Genomic DNA, 17,618 nt, shown 5'->3' with positions numbered 1-17,618 from the left:
CATTTCTCTGGGATAAATGCCCAGGAGTACGACTGCTGGGTCACACGGTAACTCTATATTTAGTTTTCAAGAAACTGCCAAATATTTGTAGAGTGGCTGTCCCATTTTACATTCCCACCAGCAATGTATGAGAGATCCAGTTTCTGCAGATCCTCATCAGCATTTAATATTGTTACCTTTTATAAGACATTTTATTTTAGCTATTTGAATAAGTGAGTAGTAGTATCTTGTGTTCTTTTTTTTTGCTGAGGAAGATTTGCCCAAATGTAACATCTGTTGCCAATCTTCCTCTTTTTGCTTGAGGAAGATTCTCCCTGAGGTAACATCTGTGTCAATCTTCCTCTATTTTGTATGTGGGTAGCCACCACAGCATCGTCACTGATGAGTGACATAGGTCTGCGCCTGGGAACTGAACCTGGGCCAGCAAAGCAGAGCATGTCAAATTTAACCACAAGGCCACAAGGCCAGCCCTTCTTGTTGTGGTTTTAATATGCATTTCCTTCATAGCCATGAAGTCCATGTTGATCATCTTTTCATGTGCTTATTTGCTATATGTGTATCTGCTTTGGTAAAATGTCTCTTTATGATGTCTTTTGCCCATCTTCTAAATGGATCTTTTTTTAATGTTGAGTTTTGAGAGTTATTTCTATGTTTTAAATATAAGCCCTCTGTTGGATTTGTAATTTGAAAATATTTTCTCCCACTTTAGAGTGACGTCAGCGTCATGGCGCAGTGAACTTGCCCAGGACTCTCTCCCCTCCAATATACACCAAAAAGGAGCAACCACATTCCAACAAAAAATATCCTAATAGCACAGGAATCCCCAGAGACCCACAGCAGCCAAACGATGGAGGGCGGAGAGGCTGGAGTCCCCCTTGGAGGAGCTAGAACGGGGTAAGAGAGATCTTTGCTCCCTCCCTTAAAGACTGGGGTTGCTGAAAATATTTTCTCCCAGTTTGTAATTTTAATCTTAACAGGATCTTTCACAGGGCAAAAGTTTTAAATTTTGATGGGGTCTGATATATCAAATTTTCAATTATCCTGCTTTTGGTGTCACATCTAAGGAATCTTTTCCTAGTCTTAGATCCCAAAGATTTTCTTCTATATGTTATTATAGAAGTTTTATAGCTTTATGCTTTACAGTTAAGTTCATGATCCGTTTTGAGTTAATTTTTGTATAAGGTATGAGGATTCGGGTCACAGTTCACCTTTTGCCCTTTGGATAGCCAATTGCTCCAGTACCAGGTGTTTAAAAGACAATCCTCCACTGTATTGCACCTTTGTCAAAAATCAGTTGGCCATACTTGTGTGGGGCCATTCTGGGTGCTCTATTATGTTCCATGGATCTGCGTGTCTGTCCCTTTGCCAATACTACATAGCCTTCAATACTCTCACCATGTAAGACTTGACACTGGGGGGAGGGAGCCGGCGCTGTGGCTGAGTGGTTAAGTTCACATGCTCTGCTTCAGTGGCCTGAGGTTTTGATCCTGGGCATGGACCTACACACTGCTCATGAAGCCATGCTGTGGTGGCATCCCACATGGAGGAACTAGAATGACTTACAACTGGGATATACAACTATGTACTGTGGCTTTGGGGAGGGAAAAAAAGAGGAAGATTGGCAACAGATGTTAGCTCAGGGCGAATCTTTCTCAGCAAAAAAAAGAAAAAGAAAAAGAAAAAGAAAGACATTGGGCAGCAAGGCAGAAGAAAATAACCTACAAAGGAACCCCTATCAGACTTTCAGTGGATTTCCCTGCAGAAAGCTTACATGATAGAAGAAGGTGGAATGACATATTCAAATCTTTAAAAGACAAAAATTTTCAGCCAAGAATATTCTATCCAGCAACAATATCCTTCAGATATGATGGAGAAATAAGAACTTTCCCAGATAAACAAAAGGTAAGGGACTTTGTAGCCACAAGATCCCCCTACAAGAAATCCTCAAGAAGGCCCTCATACCTGGGGGAAAAAAAGGCAGAAAGGGTCACAAAACACAGAGTAAGTAGATAAATAGGACAGAATGAGAATAGGATAGCAAATATTCAACTATAGCATTAAGCTAAAGGGAAGGAAAACACCAAAAACAAAGATAATCCTGTCATTTTAACTACAAACTCACAACACAAGATAGACTAAAATACAAGAAAAACAACTTAGGAGAGTACGAGGAAGGGACTGAATTGGTTTAGACTAAGGAAAGAAGAGGTCATCAGAAAATGTACTATCTTATACACGAGATTCTGAACACAAACCTAGGGTAACCACTAAACAAAAAAGCAGAGGAGAGACACAATAATAAATAAGGGGAAAACAAAGAAACAACATAAAAAACTACGTAACTCAATTGGTAGACCAGAATAAACAGGATGAGAAACAAAGGAAATGCAGGAAAACAGGAAAATGAGTGATAAAATGACAGCATTAAGCCCTCAAACATCAATAATCACCTTAAACACAAATGGATTGAATTCTCCAATAAAAAGACACAGAGTGGTGAGATGGATTAAAGAACAAGACCCAACAATATGCTGCCTCTGGAAAACACATCTCAGCTCCAATGATAAAAACAGGCTCAGAGTGAAAGGATGGAAGATACTCTAAGCTGATGGGAAACAAAAGAAAGCAGGCCTTGCCATGCTTATATCAGACAAAGTAGACTTCAAGATAAGACAGGCAAAGAGAGACAATGAGGGGCAGTATATAATGATCAAAGGGACACTCCATCAATAAAAAAGAACACATAAGTATCTATGCACCCAACACAGGAGCACCAAAGTTCATAAAGCAACTATTAACAAACCTAAAAGAAGATATTAATAATAACACAATAATAGCAGGGGACCTCAACACTCCACTCACATCAATGGATAGATCATCCAGACAGAACATCAACAAGGAAACAGTGAAATTAAATGAAAAGCTAGACCAGTTGGACTCAATAGACATATATAGAACACTCTATCCCAAAACAGCAGAATACACATTCTTCTCAAGCGCACACGGAACATTCTCAAGGATAGACCATATGTTTGGAAACAAGGCAAGCCTCAATAAATTTAAGAAAATTGAAATAATAACAAGCATCGTTTCTGATCACAATGCTATAAAGCTAAAAATTAATTACAAGAGAAAAGCTAAGAGAGGGACAAAGATGTGGAGACTAAACAACATGCTATTGAACAAGCAAGGGATCACTGAAGAAATTAAAGGAGAAATCAAAAAATATCTGGAGACAAATGAAAATGATAACATCCCATACCAGCTCATATGAGATGCAGCAAAAGCCTATTAAGAGGGAAATTCATCGCAATACAGGCACACTTTAACAATTAAGAAAAATCCCAAATAAGCAACCTCAAGTTATACCTAACAGAAATAGAAAAAGAACAACAAACAAAGCCCACAGTCAGTAGAAGGAGAGAAATAATAAAAATCACAGTAGAAATAAATGCTATTGAAACAAAAAAGGCAGTAGAAAGGATCAATGAAACAAAGACCTGGTTCTTTGAGAAGATAAAGAAAATTGACAAACCCCTAGCCAGACTTACAAAGAAAAAAAGAGAAAGCTCAGATAAACAAAATTAGAAATGAAAGAGGAGAAATAACAACAGACACCACAGAAACACTACAGATTATAAGAGAATACTGCGAAAAACTATATGCCAACAAAATGGATACTCTAGAGGAAATGGATAGATTCTTAGACTCTTACAACCTCCCAAAGCTAAATCAAGAAGCAGCAGACAATCTGAATAGACCAATCACAAGGAAAGAGATTGAAACAGTAATCAAACGCATCCCAAACAATGAAACCCCAGGACCAGACAGCTTCCCTGGGGAATTCTACCAAACTTTCAGAGAGGATTTAATTTCTATCCTTCTCCATCAATTCCAAATTATCAGGGAAGATGGAACACTTCCTAACACATTCTACAAGGCCAACATCACTCTGATACCAAAGCCTGACAAGGACAACACAAAAAAGGAAAACTACAGGCCGATATCATTGATGAACATACATGGAAAAATCCTCAACAAAATTTTGGTAACTTGAATTCAGCAATACACCAAAAAGATCATACATCGTGATCAAGTGGGATTTATACCAGGGACACAGGGACGGTGCAACATCCGCAAATCAATCAATGTCATATACTACAAAAACAAATTGAGGAATAAAAAGCACATGATCATCTCAATAGATGCAGAGACAGCATTTGACAAGACCCAACAGCCATTTTTGATAAAAACTCTTAACAAAATGGGGATAGAAGGAAATTACCTCAACATAATAAAGGCCATATATGACAAAACCACAGCCAACATCAGACTCAATAGGCAAAAACTGAATGCCTTCCCTCTGAGAACAGTAACAAGACAAGGGTGCCTACTCTCACCACTCTTCTTCAACACAGTACTGGAGGTTTTGGCCAGAGCAATTAGGCAAGAGAAAGGAATAAAAGGAATCCAAATAGGGAGAGAAGAAGTGAAACTCTTGCTGTTTGCAGATGACATGATCTTACATATAGAAAACCCCAAAGAATCCATTGGAAAACTAAGAAATAATTAACAACTACAGTAAAGTTGCAGGGTCCAAAATCAATTTACAAAAATCAGTTGCTTTTTTGTACTCTAATAACGAACTTACAGAAAGAGAACTCAAGAATACAATTCCATTTACAATTGCAACTAAAAGAATAAAGTACCTAGGAATAAATTTAACTAAGGACGTGAAGGATTTACACAATGAAGACTATAAGACATTATTGAAAGAAACTGATAATGACATAAAGAGGTGGAAAGAGATTCCATGCACATGGATCGGAAGAATAAACATAGTTAAAATGTCCATACTACCCAAAGCAATCTACAGATTCACTGCAATCCCAATGACATTCTTCATGGAAATAGAACAAAGGATCCTAAAATTCATGTGGGGCAACCAAAGACCCCAAACTGCTAAAGCAATCCTGAGAAAAAACAACAAAGCTGGAGGCATCACAATCCCTGACTTCAAAATGTACTACAAAGCCATAGTGATCAAAACAGCATGGTACTGGTACAAAAATAGGCACACACATCAATGGAACAGAACTGAAAGCCTAGAAATAAAACTGCACATCTAGAGACAGCTAATCTTGGACAAAGGTGCCAAGAACATATGATGGAGAAAAGACAGTCTCTTCAATAAATGGTGTTGGGAAACCTGGACAGCCACATGCAAAAGAATGAAGGCACACCATCATCTCACGCCATACACAAAAATAAACTCAAAATGGATCAAAGACTTGATAAGTCCTAAAACTATAAAACTCCTGGAAGAAAATACAGGTAGTATACCCTTTGACATTGAACTAAAAAGGATCTTTTCAAATACCATGTCTTCTCAGACAAGGGAAACAAAAGAAAAAATAAACAAGCGGGAGTTCATCAGACTAAAGAGCTTCTGCAAAGCAAAAGAAACTAAGATCAAAACAAAGAGACAACCCACCAACTGGGAGAAAATATTTGCAAATCATATATCTGACAAGGGGTTAATCTCCATAAGGAACTCACACATCTGAACAATAAGAAAACAAACAGCCTGATCAAAAAATGGGCAGAGGATATGAACAGACAGTTTTCCAAAGAAGATATACAGATGGCCAATAAACACATGAAAAGATGTTCAACGTCACTAATCATCAGGGAAATGCAAATCAAAACTACACTAAGATACCACCTTACCCCTGTTAAAATGTCTATAATCACTAAGACTAAAAATAACAAATATTGGAGAGGGTGTGGAGAGACAGGAACCCTCATACACTGCTGGTGGGAATGCAAACTGATGCAGCCACTATGGAAAACAGTATGGAGATTCCTCAAAATACTAAAAACAGAACTACCATATCACTCAGGTATCCCACTACTGAGTATCTACTCAAACTTGGAATCAACAATCCAAAGTGACATATGCACCCCTACGTTCATCGCAGCAGTATTCACAATAGCCAAGACATGGAAACAATCCAAGTGCCCAGTGACTGATGATTGGATAAAGAAGATGTGGTGTATATATATAGAATGGAATACTACTCAGCCAGAAAAAAAGACAAATTCATCCCATTTGCAACAACATGGAAGGACCTGGAGGGAATTATGCTAAGCAAAATAAGCCAGACTGAGAAAGACAAATACCAGATGATTTCACACATATGTGGAATACGAACAAACACAGGGACAAAGAAAGCAGTTCAGTGGTTACCAGGGGAAGGGGGCACAGGGGATGAAGAGGAGCACTTATGTGGTGACACAAGAAATAATGTACAACTGAAATCTCACATTGATGTAACCTATTATGAACTCAATAAAAAAAAAAAATCTAAGCCAAAAGATTTAAACAGCAAGGCAAAATAGTTAAGCCAGGACTATGACTGGAGTTCAGAATTCCAGTCTAGTACAATATTATGACACATTACATCTACATAAAGGATGGGGAATATACTAAATACTTAGCCATCCCTCAATCAAACCAGGATTGCCAAAAAATTGGAATTATGAGATCAGGGAATAAGGGCCTGTAACCTACAAATAATTATGAGCTTAAAAATGTTTTGATGACTCTAGGGGCCGCCCCACGGCCAAGTGGTTAAGTTTGTGCTCTCCGCTTCGATGGTCCAAGGTTTCGCCAGTTCGGATCCTGGGCACGGGCATGGCACCCCTCATTAGGCCACGCTGAGGCAGCATCCCACATGCCTCAACTAGAAGGACCCACAACTAAAATATACAACCATGAACTGGGGAGATTTGGAGAGAAAAAGCAGAAAAAAGAAAAGATTGCCAACAGTTGTTAGCTCAGCTGCCAATCTTTAAAAAAAAAAATGTTTTGATAATTCTAAAATTAGCCAGGTCAAACATGATCTACAAAGAAAATCCATTACAATGGCTCATTTAGTAAAATCAGGGAAAAAATGTACATAGTACTGTTCCTGCACTCCCTCTTCATTCTCACAGATAACTTTCTACTCCAACTTCTTTTGGACACTTGTACCCCTTCCATAAAATGCTTGAGAAGTGGTCAACATCACCAGTTTTAGCTACTTCTTTCAAAGCAATCCATTCTACTCTGTAGAATATGTACTTCCTCTAAGTGTTAATGGTAAAATGTAAAAGCTCCTAAAATTATCTCTGGAAACATTTTCAGGCAGTAGTTACTGAAACAAACTTGTTTTCTTCCAGTTGATTCTCCTATGTACCAAATCTAAACCACATTTTCTTAAAATAAATACTTACGCAACACCAACGCCTTCCCCAGGCTTGGTGATGTTTTCCGGCCACTTGGTGTTATGTCCCACACGGAGATGATTAACTTGACTACATAAATTCTGGAGAAAAGGCAGCAGCTCAGAATTTGGTATATTTGAGTTGTCACTTGCTTTCTTTGATAGGAAAGAAGATACTGCATTTTTAAGATCATTCTCAAGAAGAGAATGGTTTTGCGGCACAATTTTACGCTCTTCAAGGTTTGTAATATTTCCTCCACCAAGTGGCTGCGTACTTTTATCAATGTAAGCTTTTAAGTTTTCAGGCACATTTCCAGATGTCAATCCAGTTCTAAAAGGAAAAGGTGTGGACGATGACTTGCTGAAGGCTCCTGAAGTAGACGATGATTGTAGGTCAATCATATGCTTGTGTCCAGTATTTCCCAAAACTGACTGAAGCTGCTCTCCAATGGGAATACAATTCTAAGCAAGGTAAATACAGAAATGTTACTAGTACTGTTAATAATAATAACAGCTAACTTTTGGAGTAATTTAGAGTTAGGCAATGTGCACTCACTCATTTGATCCTCAAAACATTTGTATAAAGCAGGCCACAATGATTATCCAAAAATTAAGTTGAGGAGACCAAGGCTAAAGGTACTTGGTCATGGTAACACAGCTAGTAAGTGGCAGAACTGGGACATGAACCCAGGCCACCTAACTCCAGAGTCAGGGCTTTTTTTTTTTTCCCCCAAAGATTTTATTTTTTTCCTTTTTCTCCCCAAAGCCCCCCGGTACATAGTTGTATATTCTTCGTTGTGGGTCCTTCTAGTTGTGGTATGTGGGATGCTGCCTCAGCATGGTTTGATGAGCAGTGCCATGTCCGTACCCAGGATTCAAACCAACGAAACACCGGGCCACCTGCAGCGGAGCACGCGAACTTAACTACTCGGCCATGGGGCCAGCCCCCAGAGTCAGGGCGTTTAATCGTTTCACTGTTGTTTTTCCTAAGAAAATATTAAAATACATACTAGCATACTTAGTAAAATTGCACTGGCATATTTTAATGTTTCTACTACAGAGGCCCCCTTAATTTATAGTAATAAAATGTAGTATTTTCAACTGAGTCACAATAATAATTTTCATAGAATTAAATATCATCTGTCAACTTTCACAAATGGTAAGCCAACCTAAGGATATCTTTTGCAACTAGTTTTCATGGAGGATACACCAGATGTTCTATGGGTACATATGTGACATTTTCACTGATGAAAATGAGCTACTTTTTGGCTATGTCTGCTTTAATAATTTGTAGGATAATAGGTGATGTTTTGTTGCCTCAACTCAACTGGCTATGCTATGTTATTTTCTGAGAAGATTCTGGGTCACTTTTGAGAGGAGGTTACAGTGTCTCCTATACAGGTGTGCATGTTCTTGTTATGCTCTTCAATTTTTCCACAAGAGAAAAGCAAAACTACCTCTATATAGTCTAGCTAACTGTTAATTATATGGCTCTATCCTAAATTCCAAACACAGAACTCTACTAGGGATTCTTATAGGGGGATATCGTCTTATACTCATTGTTGCTCAACATCTAATGAGAGAGACTGAGAAGAGTATTACACAAGATTAGCCAAAGAAACTCAGTCCATATATTTTTCAGATATTAAAAAAAATGATTCCTGGATTAAGTCAGTCCAAAATTCATTCATTCAACAAATATTTACCAGAAATCTACTTTGTGTGAGGCACTGTTTCAGGCACTGGAAACAAGACACTGAACAAAACAAAAATTGTTGATCTGTGGACCCTATATTCTAAGGGAGCAGGCTGAGTGAGACAACAAAGACAAACAGACAATACAACATGTAGATGAAGATGGTGATAATTACTTTAAGGAAAGATAAAGCAGGAAAGGGGAATAATGAGAGCCAGGAAAGCCGGTGGGGTGGGAGCAGGAGAGTCCCCATGGAACTTCTTTTACTGAATGGCACTTTGGAGGAATGCTCTTTATAAAGAAATGTTATCTTCTTCTATTGAATGCAAGTTTCAAGTAAACTTTAAATTATTCCTAGAAGATGAAGAACTATATACAATCATATATACAAAATTTTAAAATTAGACAACTTGGAGGAAAGGAGCTTTACTCAATCATAATGGCAAAGCTCAATGATTTTTGGCACTGGTATAAATACTGCAAAAAAACTTTATGATAGAAAACTGAAAATTCTACACAACCAGCAATCATATTTACAGTGGAATCAATGTCAAAATTGTACGTGACAATTAAATTTTGCAGAAATTTTAAACAGAAAAATCCAAATGCAAATAAGGTATTTGCTATGGGAGTTTTTCTTTTCTAATACATCATAATATTTTGATTATTTATAAGAAATTCACTGATTATAAAAATTAGTCATATTTTTCTCAGATGAAAGCTCTTAAGGTGATTTTTTTTTTCTTGGTATTAAATATCAAGAAATTCACAAGTGAGTCTATGTGGCAGTACAGTAAATGAACCAACTTTAGCTGCTTGTGGCCATTCTTCTGCTTCCTTTCATTTGATTCTATTTAATTCTTAATTTTCTTTGCTGTGTTATGTTGCCTGGCAAGGCACATCAAACCCGCTTGAAAGTAGGCAGAGGAATATGTATAAAATAATTTATATATACTTATTGCCTAGAGTCTGTGTCATGTGTTATGTGGAAAATGGTTATAGAGCAGCCTAAAAGAACATGAAAGCATTTATGTAGAATTATGTCCATATACTTATATATGAATATGTAAAGAACTATGTATATGTGTGGACACATAAGTTCATAGATGTGCACATATATCCCTAGATTTCTGAAAAATTAAGCGTTTATCTCTGAACATCTTGTAGGATTTCTGAAAAGACTAACTTGTTTTATTATAAAAATACAAATAATTATCACCTTGAAAAAGCAAGAAAAAAGATTTTTATTCCAAAGGTGATAAAAGTAAACAGTGTAAATCTTGAATAACTGAATATATTTTCTTTGAGAAAATGGGGCACATCCCTTCATTCAGATGACATTAAATGCTAACTATATGCTAGGCACTTTGATACAGAACAACTATTCAATTATTCTAAATTGCTAAAGCAAAAACAAATCAAAGCCAGCAAACCTGAACTTCCAATACAAGGAAATAAGAAATAACTTGAACAAAACTTTCAAGAAAATAGCTAATCACAAGGCACAGGTGAAGCAGGGAGAGGTCCAGGGCTTGTAAGGCAGCTCCCCAGGTCCTTTCTTTCCCCTTCAGGACAGGTCCTGCCCAAATTAATCTATGAAGGTTCCAAACAACGTGTGTGGTTACAGCACTTCCACAGAAGGAGCAGTACTGATCATGGAACATCCCTACCTGATACTCAACAAATACTTACACAGCGTACATGACATTTTCAGGGAGACTTTCCATAGATTCCTGGTTTGTTAACAATAAGCAGTCCTAGAGGACCAGGTATATGCTGTAAGAATCATTCCACAAATACAGCCTCCCCACTAAGAAGTCTTTTATTAGCATGTTGAAAAGAAGATTGAACTGTATCACCTTTCTTCCCCAGGGTGTTCCCCAAATTTTCCCATATGCAATTATTTAGCGTGTATGTGGGGAAAGCAAGTTATCACACATATGTTGTGTGGGAGGACTTGTAGTGTTTCTATATGCATAGAAGACTCTAGAAGGATACACACCAAGCTGGGGAATACATTGAAAGCTGGGAAAGCACTTTTACGATTTACTTAACACACTTCTGAATTGATTGAAATTCATGGCAAAGAAAATGTATTACACTTCTGGAATTAAACCAAAAACAACTTAAAGACATGGCAAAAAAAACTACTATCCATGTTACTTTTTTTCCCAAAGTTAAGTTTTTAAAACATAAAAATCAGTCCATGAATTGATTTTATTTAACTCATTAACCTCCTCTAATGTTGCCAAAATCTCGTGCAAAAAACTAATTTCTTCTTGTTTTTACATTTTCAATCTCTATCTCCACTGGATTCTTCCCCTCAAACATTTGTTCTTAAACTACACTATGCCTAAGACTCCCTGGGGGATGCCTATCTAAAATACTGATTCCTGGATCCCACCCTCTGGGTTGCAGATCATTGGTGAGGGCCAGGCATCTGCACTTTATAAACATTCCAAAGGATTCCGAGGCAGGCTCATTATCTCTATCATTCTTGAAACAAATCCATTTTACGCGGGATACTTCCCCATTCCAACTACCCATTTACAACCTAATTCCTCAAAATCTGATTTCCATCTCATCATTATTCAAACTGATGCCCTGAAAATCTCCAAGGAGTACTTAGTTGATAATTCAAGGGGAATATATATTGTATATTTATTTGGAGCTATAAACAAGACAGACCAGGTCCCTGTTTGCGTGAAGTTTATATCTTAATGAGATAAAAAGACCAATACATAAACAACAAAAATAGCCAAGAAGGCTCTGATGAAAATATATAGATTTGGAGGGAAAGGCTAACTTAAACTGAGTGGTTGGAGAGGGTCTCATTAAGCATGTAACATTTAAGCTGAAATCTGAATAGAAAGAAAAAGCCAGCTATGCCAAGTTCTGGGGAAAGGGATTCTGGTGAAAGAGAACAGTTGAGGGTGTGAAGGGCCTGAGGTGGGAACACATTTGGATAAGCAGGGAATACACACACCTGAATGTCTATAGCAAGGCATCTAGAAGTGTGGTGGGAGATGAGGTTGAGAAGGCAAGGAGGACCCAGATCTTAGTTGCCAGGGTAAGGAATCTAGACTAATTCTGAGTGTGATGGGAAGCAACAGGGGGCTTTACACAGGGGAAGGGCAAGTCTGATTTACCCTTTGAGATCATTCTGGTTGCTCTGTGGAGAACGGATTGCAGTGGAGCAGGAGGACCAGTTAGGAACCTCCTGAGGTAATGAGATGAGATAATGGTACCAGAGAAAGAAAAGTATGGGGTCTGGCCCTATGGCCTAGTGGTTAAGTTTGGCACACTCCACTTTGGCGGCCCAGGTTTGGATCCTGGGTGCAGACCTACACTATTCATCAGCAGCCATGCTGTGGCAGCAACCCACATACAAAATAGAGGAAGACTGGCACAGACGTTAGCTCAGGGTGAATCTTCCTCATCAAAGGAAAAAAAGTATGGACCTTGTTCTTTTTGAAACTCTCCTTTCCATGGTTTCCATAATCATCATCAACTCTCCTATATCTGCCCACTGCTTCAACGATATTTGTACTTAATTAATATTGGTAAATCTCACAAAGTTACATGAGTTTTTCATTTGTACTATTTCTTTCAAACGTTCACATTAATCCTATGATCTTAGCAGTATTATCATTTAGATCATAAACATGAAGAAATTCCTCAAAAAGATGAAGTAATGCCAAGTAAGACAGAACTAATAATGTCAGCAGCAGAACTTGAATTCAGGTCTCCTGACAAATCTTTTCTCTTGCTACTTTATCACACAGCTGTCTTCCACTCTTCTGGTTCCTTTTTCCTCTCCCTATATTCTTACCAAATGTAGCTGCTCTGAGGATCTTTCTTCCTTGCTCCAGCATCTTCTCTCACCACTTTCCTTATCATCTCCTAGGGGTACATCTCTCATCTCTCAAACTTCCCTTCCATTCCACCACCCCCAATCCTGTTTCCAAATGCTCACATCATCCAAGGTAATGTTTTATTCACATCTGGAACTCAATTTTCCCCATATTAAACTCCTTTTTCCCAAAGTAGCCTCCTCCCTTGGGTTCCACTTACATTATATTATTGGTATTGCCATATTCAAAACTGCAATTTCACGTCTGACACTATTTTTCTCTCGTAATATCAGTATTAACTTAGTTGTCAAGTCCTAATCGCTCCATTGTTTTAGCACCTCTCAATCCACCATCATGTTACTATGTCCACTTTTAGACCCTCTTTAACTTTCATCTGGATGAGGGAAAGAACATGTAGCTGCTCTCCTTATAGTCTCCCTTTCTACTGATTCATCTCTCCTTCTGATCCATCTTACACATAACAGTGAATTGGAATTTCTTAAAATGTAGGTCAAAAACACCTACAAACTTTTAAAAATAGCATTCAAAGCCCTCTATGATCCAGTCCCAATCTACTTTAAACTTTATCACTTCTTCACTTAAGAAAAATGAACTTCTATTCATCTCCTAGCTATATCCTATTTCTTCTAGTACTGAAGATTTAATCCATACTATTTTCTCTCTCTCAAACTGCATCTCTCCAAATTTACTTGCCTAATCCCACACTTCTTCTTTAAAGGCCTAGATAAAATGAGACCATAGAGATCATTAAAGACAGGCTATTGACAGATGATCTTTGAACCTTTTAACATGCTCAAAACAGTGCCTTATTCACTGAGAAGGTGCCGAATAAACACTTGCTGAATGAAAGAGTGAGTGAATTCATGGGAAATTGTGAAGATCTGTAACAAAAATATTTTGTAAGAGAGTAGGTGTACCAAATGCTATTTTATAAAAGTAAACAAAAATAAATCAAGAGTAAAAGTTCAAACAAAACATTTAAGTCGCTACATGTCCTTATAAAAAGCTATTATTTTGACATTTTTAATGGTATCTGGAAAGAAATTTATTTCTACTTACCTGCTGCTGCAATCTAACCATATTCATCAGTTGCTGAGCTCCAGGTGATAACTTAGACCCCATGGACTCCATGATGGTTTGGACCCTGTCAAGGTCTATCCTTGATCCTAGAGCCTGAGGGCTTGTTGAAGAATTTGCTGAAACTGGCTTCAAGTGTACGACAAGTTTACTGATGAACACACACTGCTTTTCACCAAAGGAGAGCAACTATTACAAAACAAAAAAGTTCCAGAATAATATTAAAAAATATTATTCCAGAAAATAAAAATATTAAAAAAAATATTAAATCACTATTTAAGGTCACTTTTTTGTATAAACTAGCAATAGTGAAGTATTCAGGAAAGCAAATATAAACTTTAAATACATTTTCATTTTTAAGTTTTCCCTAAAATTGTAATGGTCAGCATTTCCATTTATTATGAGGCTCAGAAGAACAATTTACATTTAAAAAAATGTTATTTTTAGACGGAAAAAGTACATAGAATATACAAAAGCGGCTAAAATAAAGTTTCATTTACTGAATTAAGGAATAAAAATAAACTATACCAATCCGAGACCTTAACATACCATAGCCAGCTATACTATTATTTAATACAAAATAAGGCTGCTCAGAAGCCCTTTCAAAGTATTTACTGAAATACTAAATATGTCAGCCTTTTAGAATTTAGAATTATAAAGGAAAGTCCAGATGGTCTAACATAACCTGCTGGTTCATAGATAAAAAAGATGAGGTCAGGGGTGATTTTCTAACTTATGACAGGATTACCCAATTAGTAAAAGTCAAGCTTGGAACCTAGCTCTTCTGGCTTCTAAAGTGTTGTCCTGTCCAATGCTTTCTGGTGCCTCACTTCATCCATGTTTCTGAACCAAAAGACATTTTGTGTGTGATACGGACAACAGAGTAGCAAAGTGGAAAGGGAACAGGATTTAGAATCAGACAGACCTGGGTTCAATGATGACTCTGCTACTTAGAGCCTGTGCAACCCTGAGCAAAGACCAAAACCTCAGTCAGAAATAAAATGAGGGAGGGTAGTAACAATGCTTTCACATAGTTGCCTGATGATTATGTGTTAAAATTCCCAACACCTACCACTAAGTGCTCAAAAATATGCATCAGTAACTATTATCTTTCACTTTCATATGCTATTGCCCCAGAACAAGCTTTAGCAAGCCCTAAGATTTCTCTCGATGAAACAACCCTTTGCACTCCCATGTACTTCCACAGAACAGTTACAAAAAATACCTTTAGAGACACAAACAGAACCATATGTAACACGAAGACACAGGTCAAACCAGACCCATGATCCAAGAACTCTGAGTGTGGCACCAAAGAGGTGACTGTCGGCAACAATCAAGGAATCTCCTCATTAAATTTATAACTTACCTCCTAATCTCTCTACTATCCCTTTTCTGCTTTTTAATCCCCATAGCCTTTCTCACCATTGAATATAGTACTTATTTTACTTGTTGAGTTGGCTTATTTTCTGTCTTACCCACTAGAAAATACAACCAACATGAGGGCACTCATTCCAGTTTATTATATTACTGCTAATTCCTACATGCCTGGTAGAGCATCTAGCATCAGTAGGCACTCAAATATTTGTTGAATGAATATTTCATGTTGAATGAATGAATTACTTTATTCAAATACATTTGGAAGCTATTAATATATACTATCTAAAACAATATTTTGGAATAATCAATTCTGTAAATTTGCTACCTGCCTGTTGTGAAAATCACTTATTTTTTTCTTATTCTCGTCTTTTCTTTTTTGAGGAAGATTAGCCCTGAGCTAACATCTGCTGCCAATCCTCCTCTGTTTGCTGAGGAAGACTGGCCCTGAGCTAACATCCGTGCCCATCTTCCTCCACTTTATGTGTGGGACGTCTACCACAGCATGGCTTGCCAAGTGGTGCCATGTCCATACCCGGGATCTGAACTGGTGAACCCTAGGCCGCCAAAGCAGAACGTGCACACCTAACTGCTGTGCCACTGGGCCGACCCCTTATTCTCAAGTCTTATAACTCTGTATGAAGTAATTCGGCGATAACAAGATTATAAAGATTTATTTCTTTTTAAAAAAAATTTTAAAAACAGCTTTATTGACATATAATTCACATGCCAAACCATTAACTCATTTAAAGCACAATTCAATGGATTTTAGTATATTCACAGAGTTGTGAATCACCACACCATCACCACAATTTTAGAACATCACCCCAAAAGGCAACCCTGTACCTATGATCAGTCACTCCCCTCCCCTCCTGCTCCCCAGCCCTAGACAATAACTATCTACTTTCAGTTTCTATAGATTTGCCTATTTTGGGCCTTCTACACAGATATGGTATCATACACAATGTGGTCCTTTATGACCAACTTTTCATGTAGTATAATGTTTTCAAGGTTCATCCATGTTTGTAGTATGTATCAATAATTCATTGTTTTTATGACTGAATACTTTTCCATTGTATGAGTATACTGTATTTTGTTTATCAATTCATTAGGCGATGGATATTTGCATTTTTTCCACCTTTTGGCTGTTAGGAATGATGATACCACAAACATTCATGTACATGGCAAGGATTTATTTTTTGTAGTCTTCTAGTTTATCCATGAGGTAGTCCTAAAGAGATAAAGAGATTTGCCCCAGGTCACTCAGCTGGTAGGCAACAAAGCAGAATTAATATTCTGGGCCTACAACTTCCAGCCCAGTACCCTTCCCCTGGACTCTAGCGACATCACTGAAATTCACCTCTACGTTTTTCACACTTAAGACACAGTCCAAAATCCCTTTAACTTTTAGAAGCTCTTCTTTATGACGTTTCTAATTCCCTTCCATCTTTCTTAATACAACAAAGCCAAACATGGTTGTGGTTATCTTGACACAATAGTTTTATATAAAGATAACCAAGAACTAAGTTGGATTAACTGTATTACCAAACCAACAGAAAATAAGTACAAATTATACAAAAACATTTGCAGTTGTCAAATTAGTTAAAATTTAGTGATGACTTACCTTTATTTTACAAGCCTGAGTGGAGGACTCCAATTTTAAATATTTTTTGTAGAGAATAATTTCATGTTCACTAAAAATAAAATAGAATTTAAATTATTTTAATTTTTAATAGTTACATTTAAAAATGAATTATTTCCAGATCATTACTTAAATCCTGAGATTCAATTTGTCTGGTAAAGGACAGAGTTTGGGGGCCCCTACTTAAGTGACCTGGTTATAAGCACTGGTTTCTGCCTGTGGGAAAGAATTAAATCAGATAATCTATATCAAATCATGTAGCACAGAGATATAGTAAACTTTAATAAACGTAGCTACTATTTTCAATATGCACAGTATACAAAACGGTCCATATTTTGAGTTACATTAAGAAGAAATCAGGGTAGAATCTTTGTATAAAAGCCTAGAGAAAAACCAAACTACAACATGCTGAATTAGGGGTTACACACGTCGGTGTGGCACAGTCTTGGGCCGGGCACCATTTGTAATGGGCTTCTTTCCAAAAACATGTTTTCTAAGTTCCAGACTGACTGCCAGACTCAATTCTGGAAAACAGACCATTGTGAGTTCAGGGAGAAAGCCAAAAAGCAGCAACAAGCACTGCGCTCTCCAGTCTAAACAGTCCAACTAGTAGGACCCCCACCGAGTCATCTCCCCTTATTAGCTCCATATTTCCACATTTACAGAAATGAGAAAGCTCATCTAGA

At 37.3% G+C, this 17,618-nt stretch overlaps 1 protein-coding gene across 1 annotated transcript; it reads right to left on the bottom strand.

Annotated features, from left to right (window-relative positions):
• Nucleotides 1-7,278: 7,278 nt before the first annotated feature.
• On the bottom strand, nt 7,279-17,018 carry LOC124233235 (putative uncharacterized protein C10orf88-like; the record flags this gene model as incomplete). Its single annotated transcript, XM_046650401.1, has 4 exons — nt 16,915-17,018; nt 16,429-16,521; nt 13,899-14,105; nt 7,279-7,730 (listed from the first exon to the last, which is right to left on the bottom strand). Coding segments are annotated over exons 2-4 (704 nt in total), but the record flags the coding sequence as incomplete, so codon positions are not given.
• Nucleotides 17,019-17,618: the final 600 nt, after the last annotated feature.

This window comes from Equus quagga, unplaced genomic scaffold (assembly GCF_021613505.1).
Source record: "Equus quagga isolate Etosha38 unplaced genomic scaffold, UCLA_HA_Equagga_1.0 165024_RagTag, whole genome shotgun sequence".
NCBI lineage: Eukaryota > Metazoa > Chordata > Mammalia > Perissodactyla > Equidae > Equus > Equus quagga.
The sequence above is the reverse complement of the archived record's forward strand: the minus strand, read 5'-3'. Positions and strand labels throughout refer to the sequence as shown.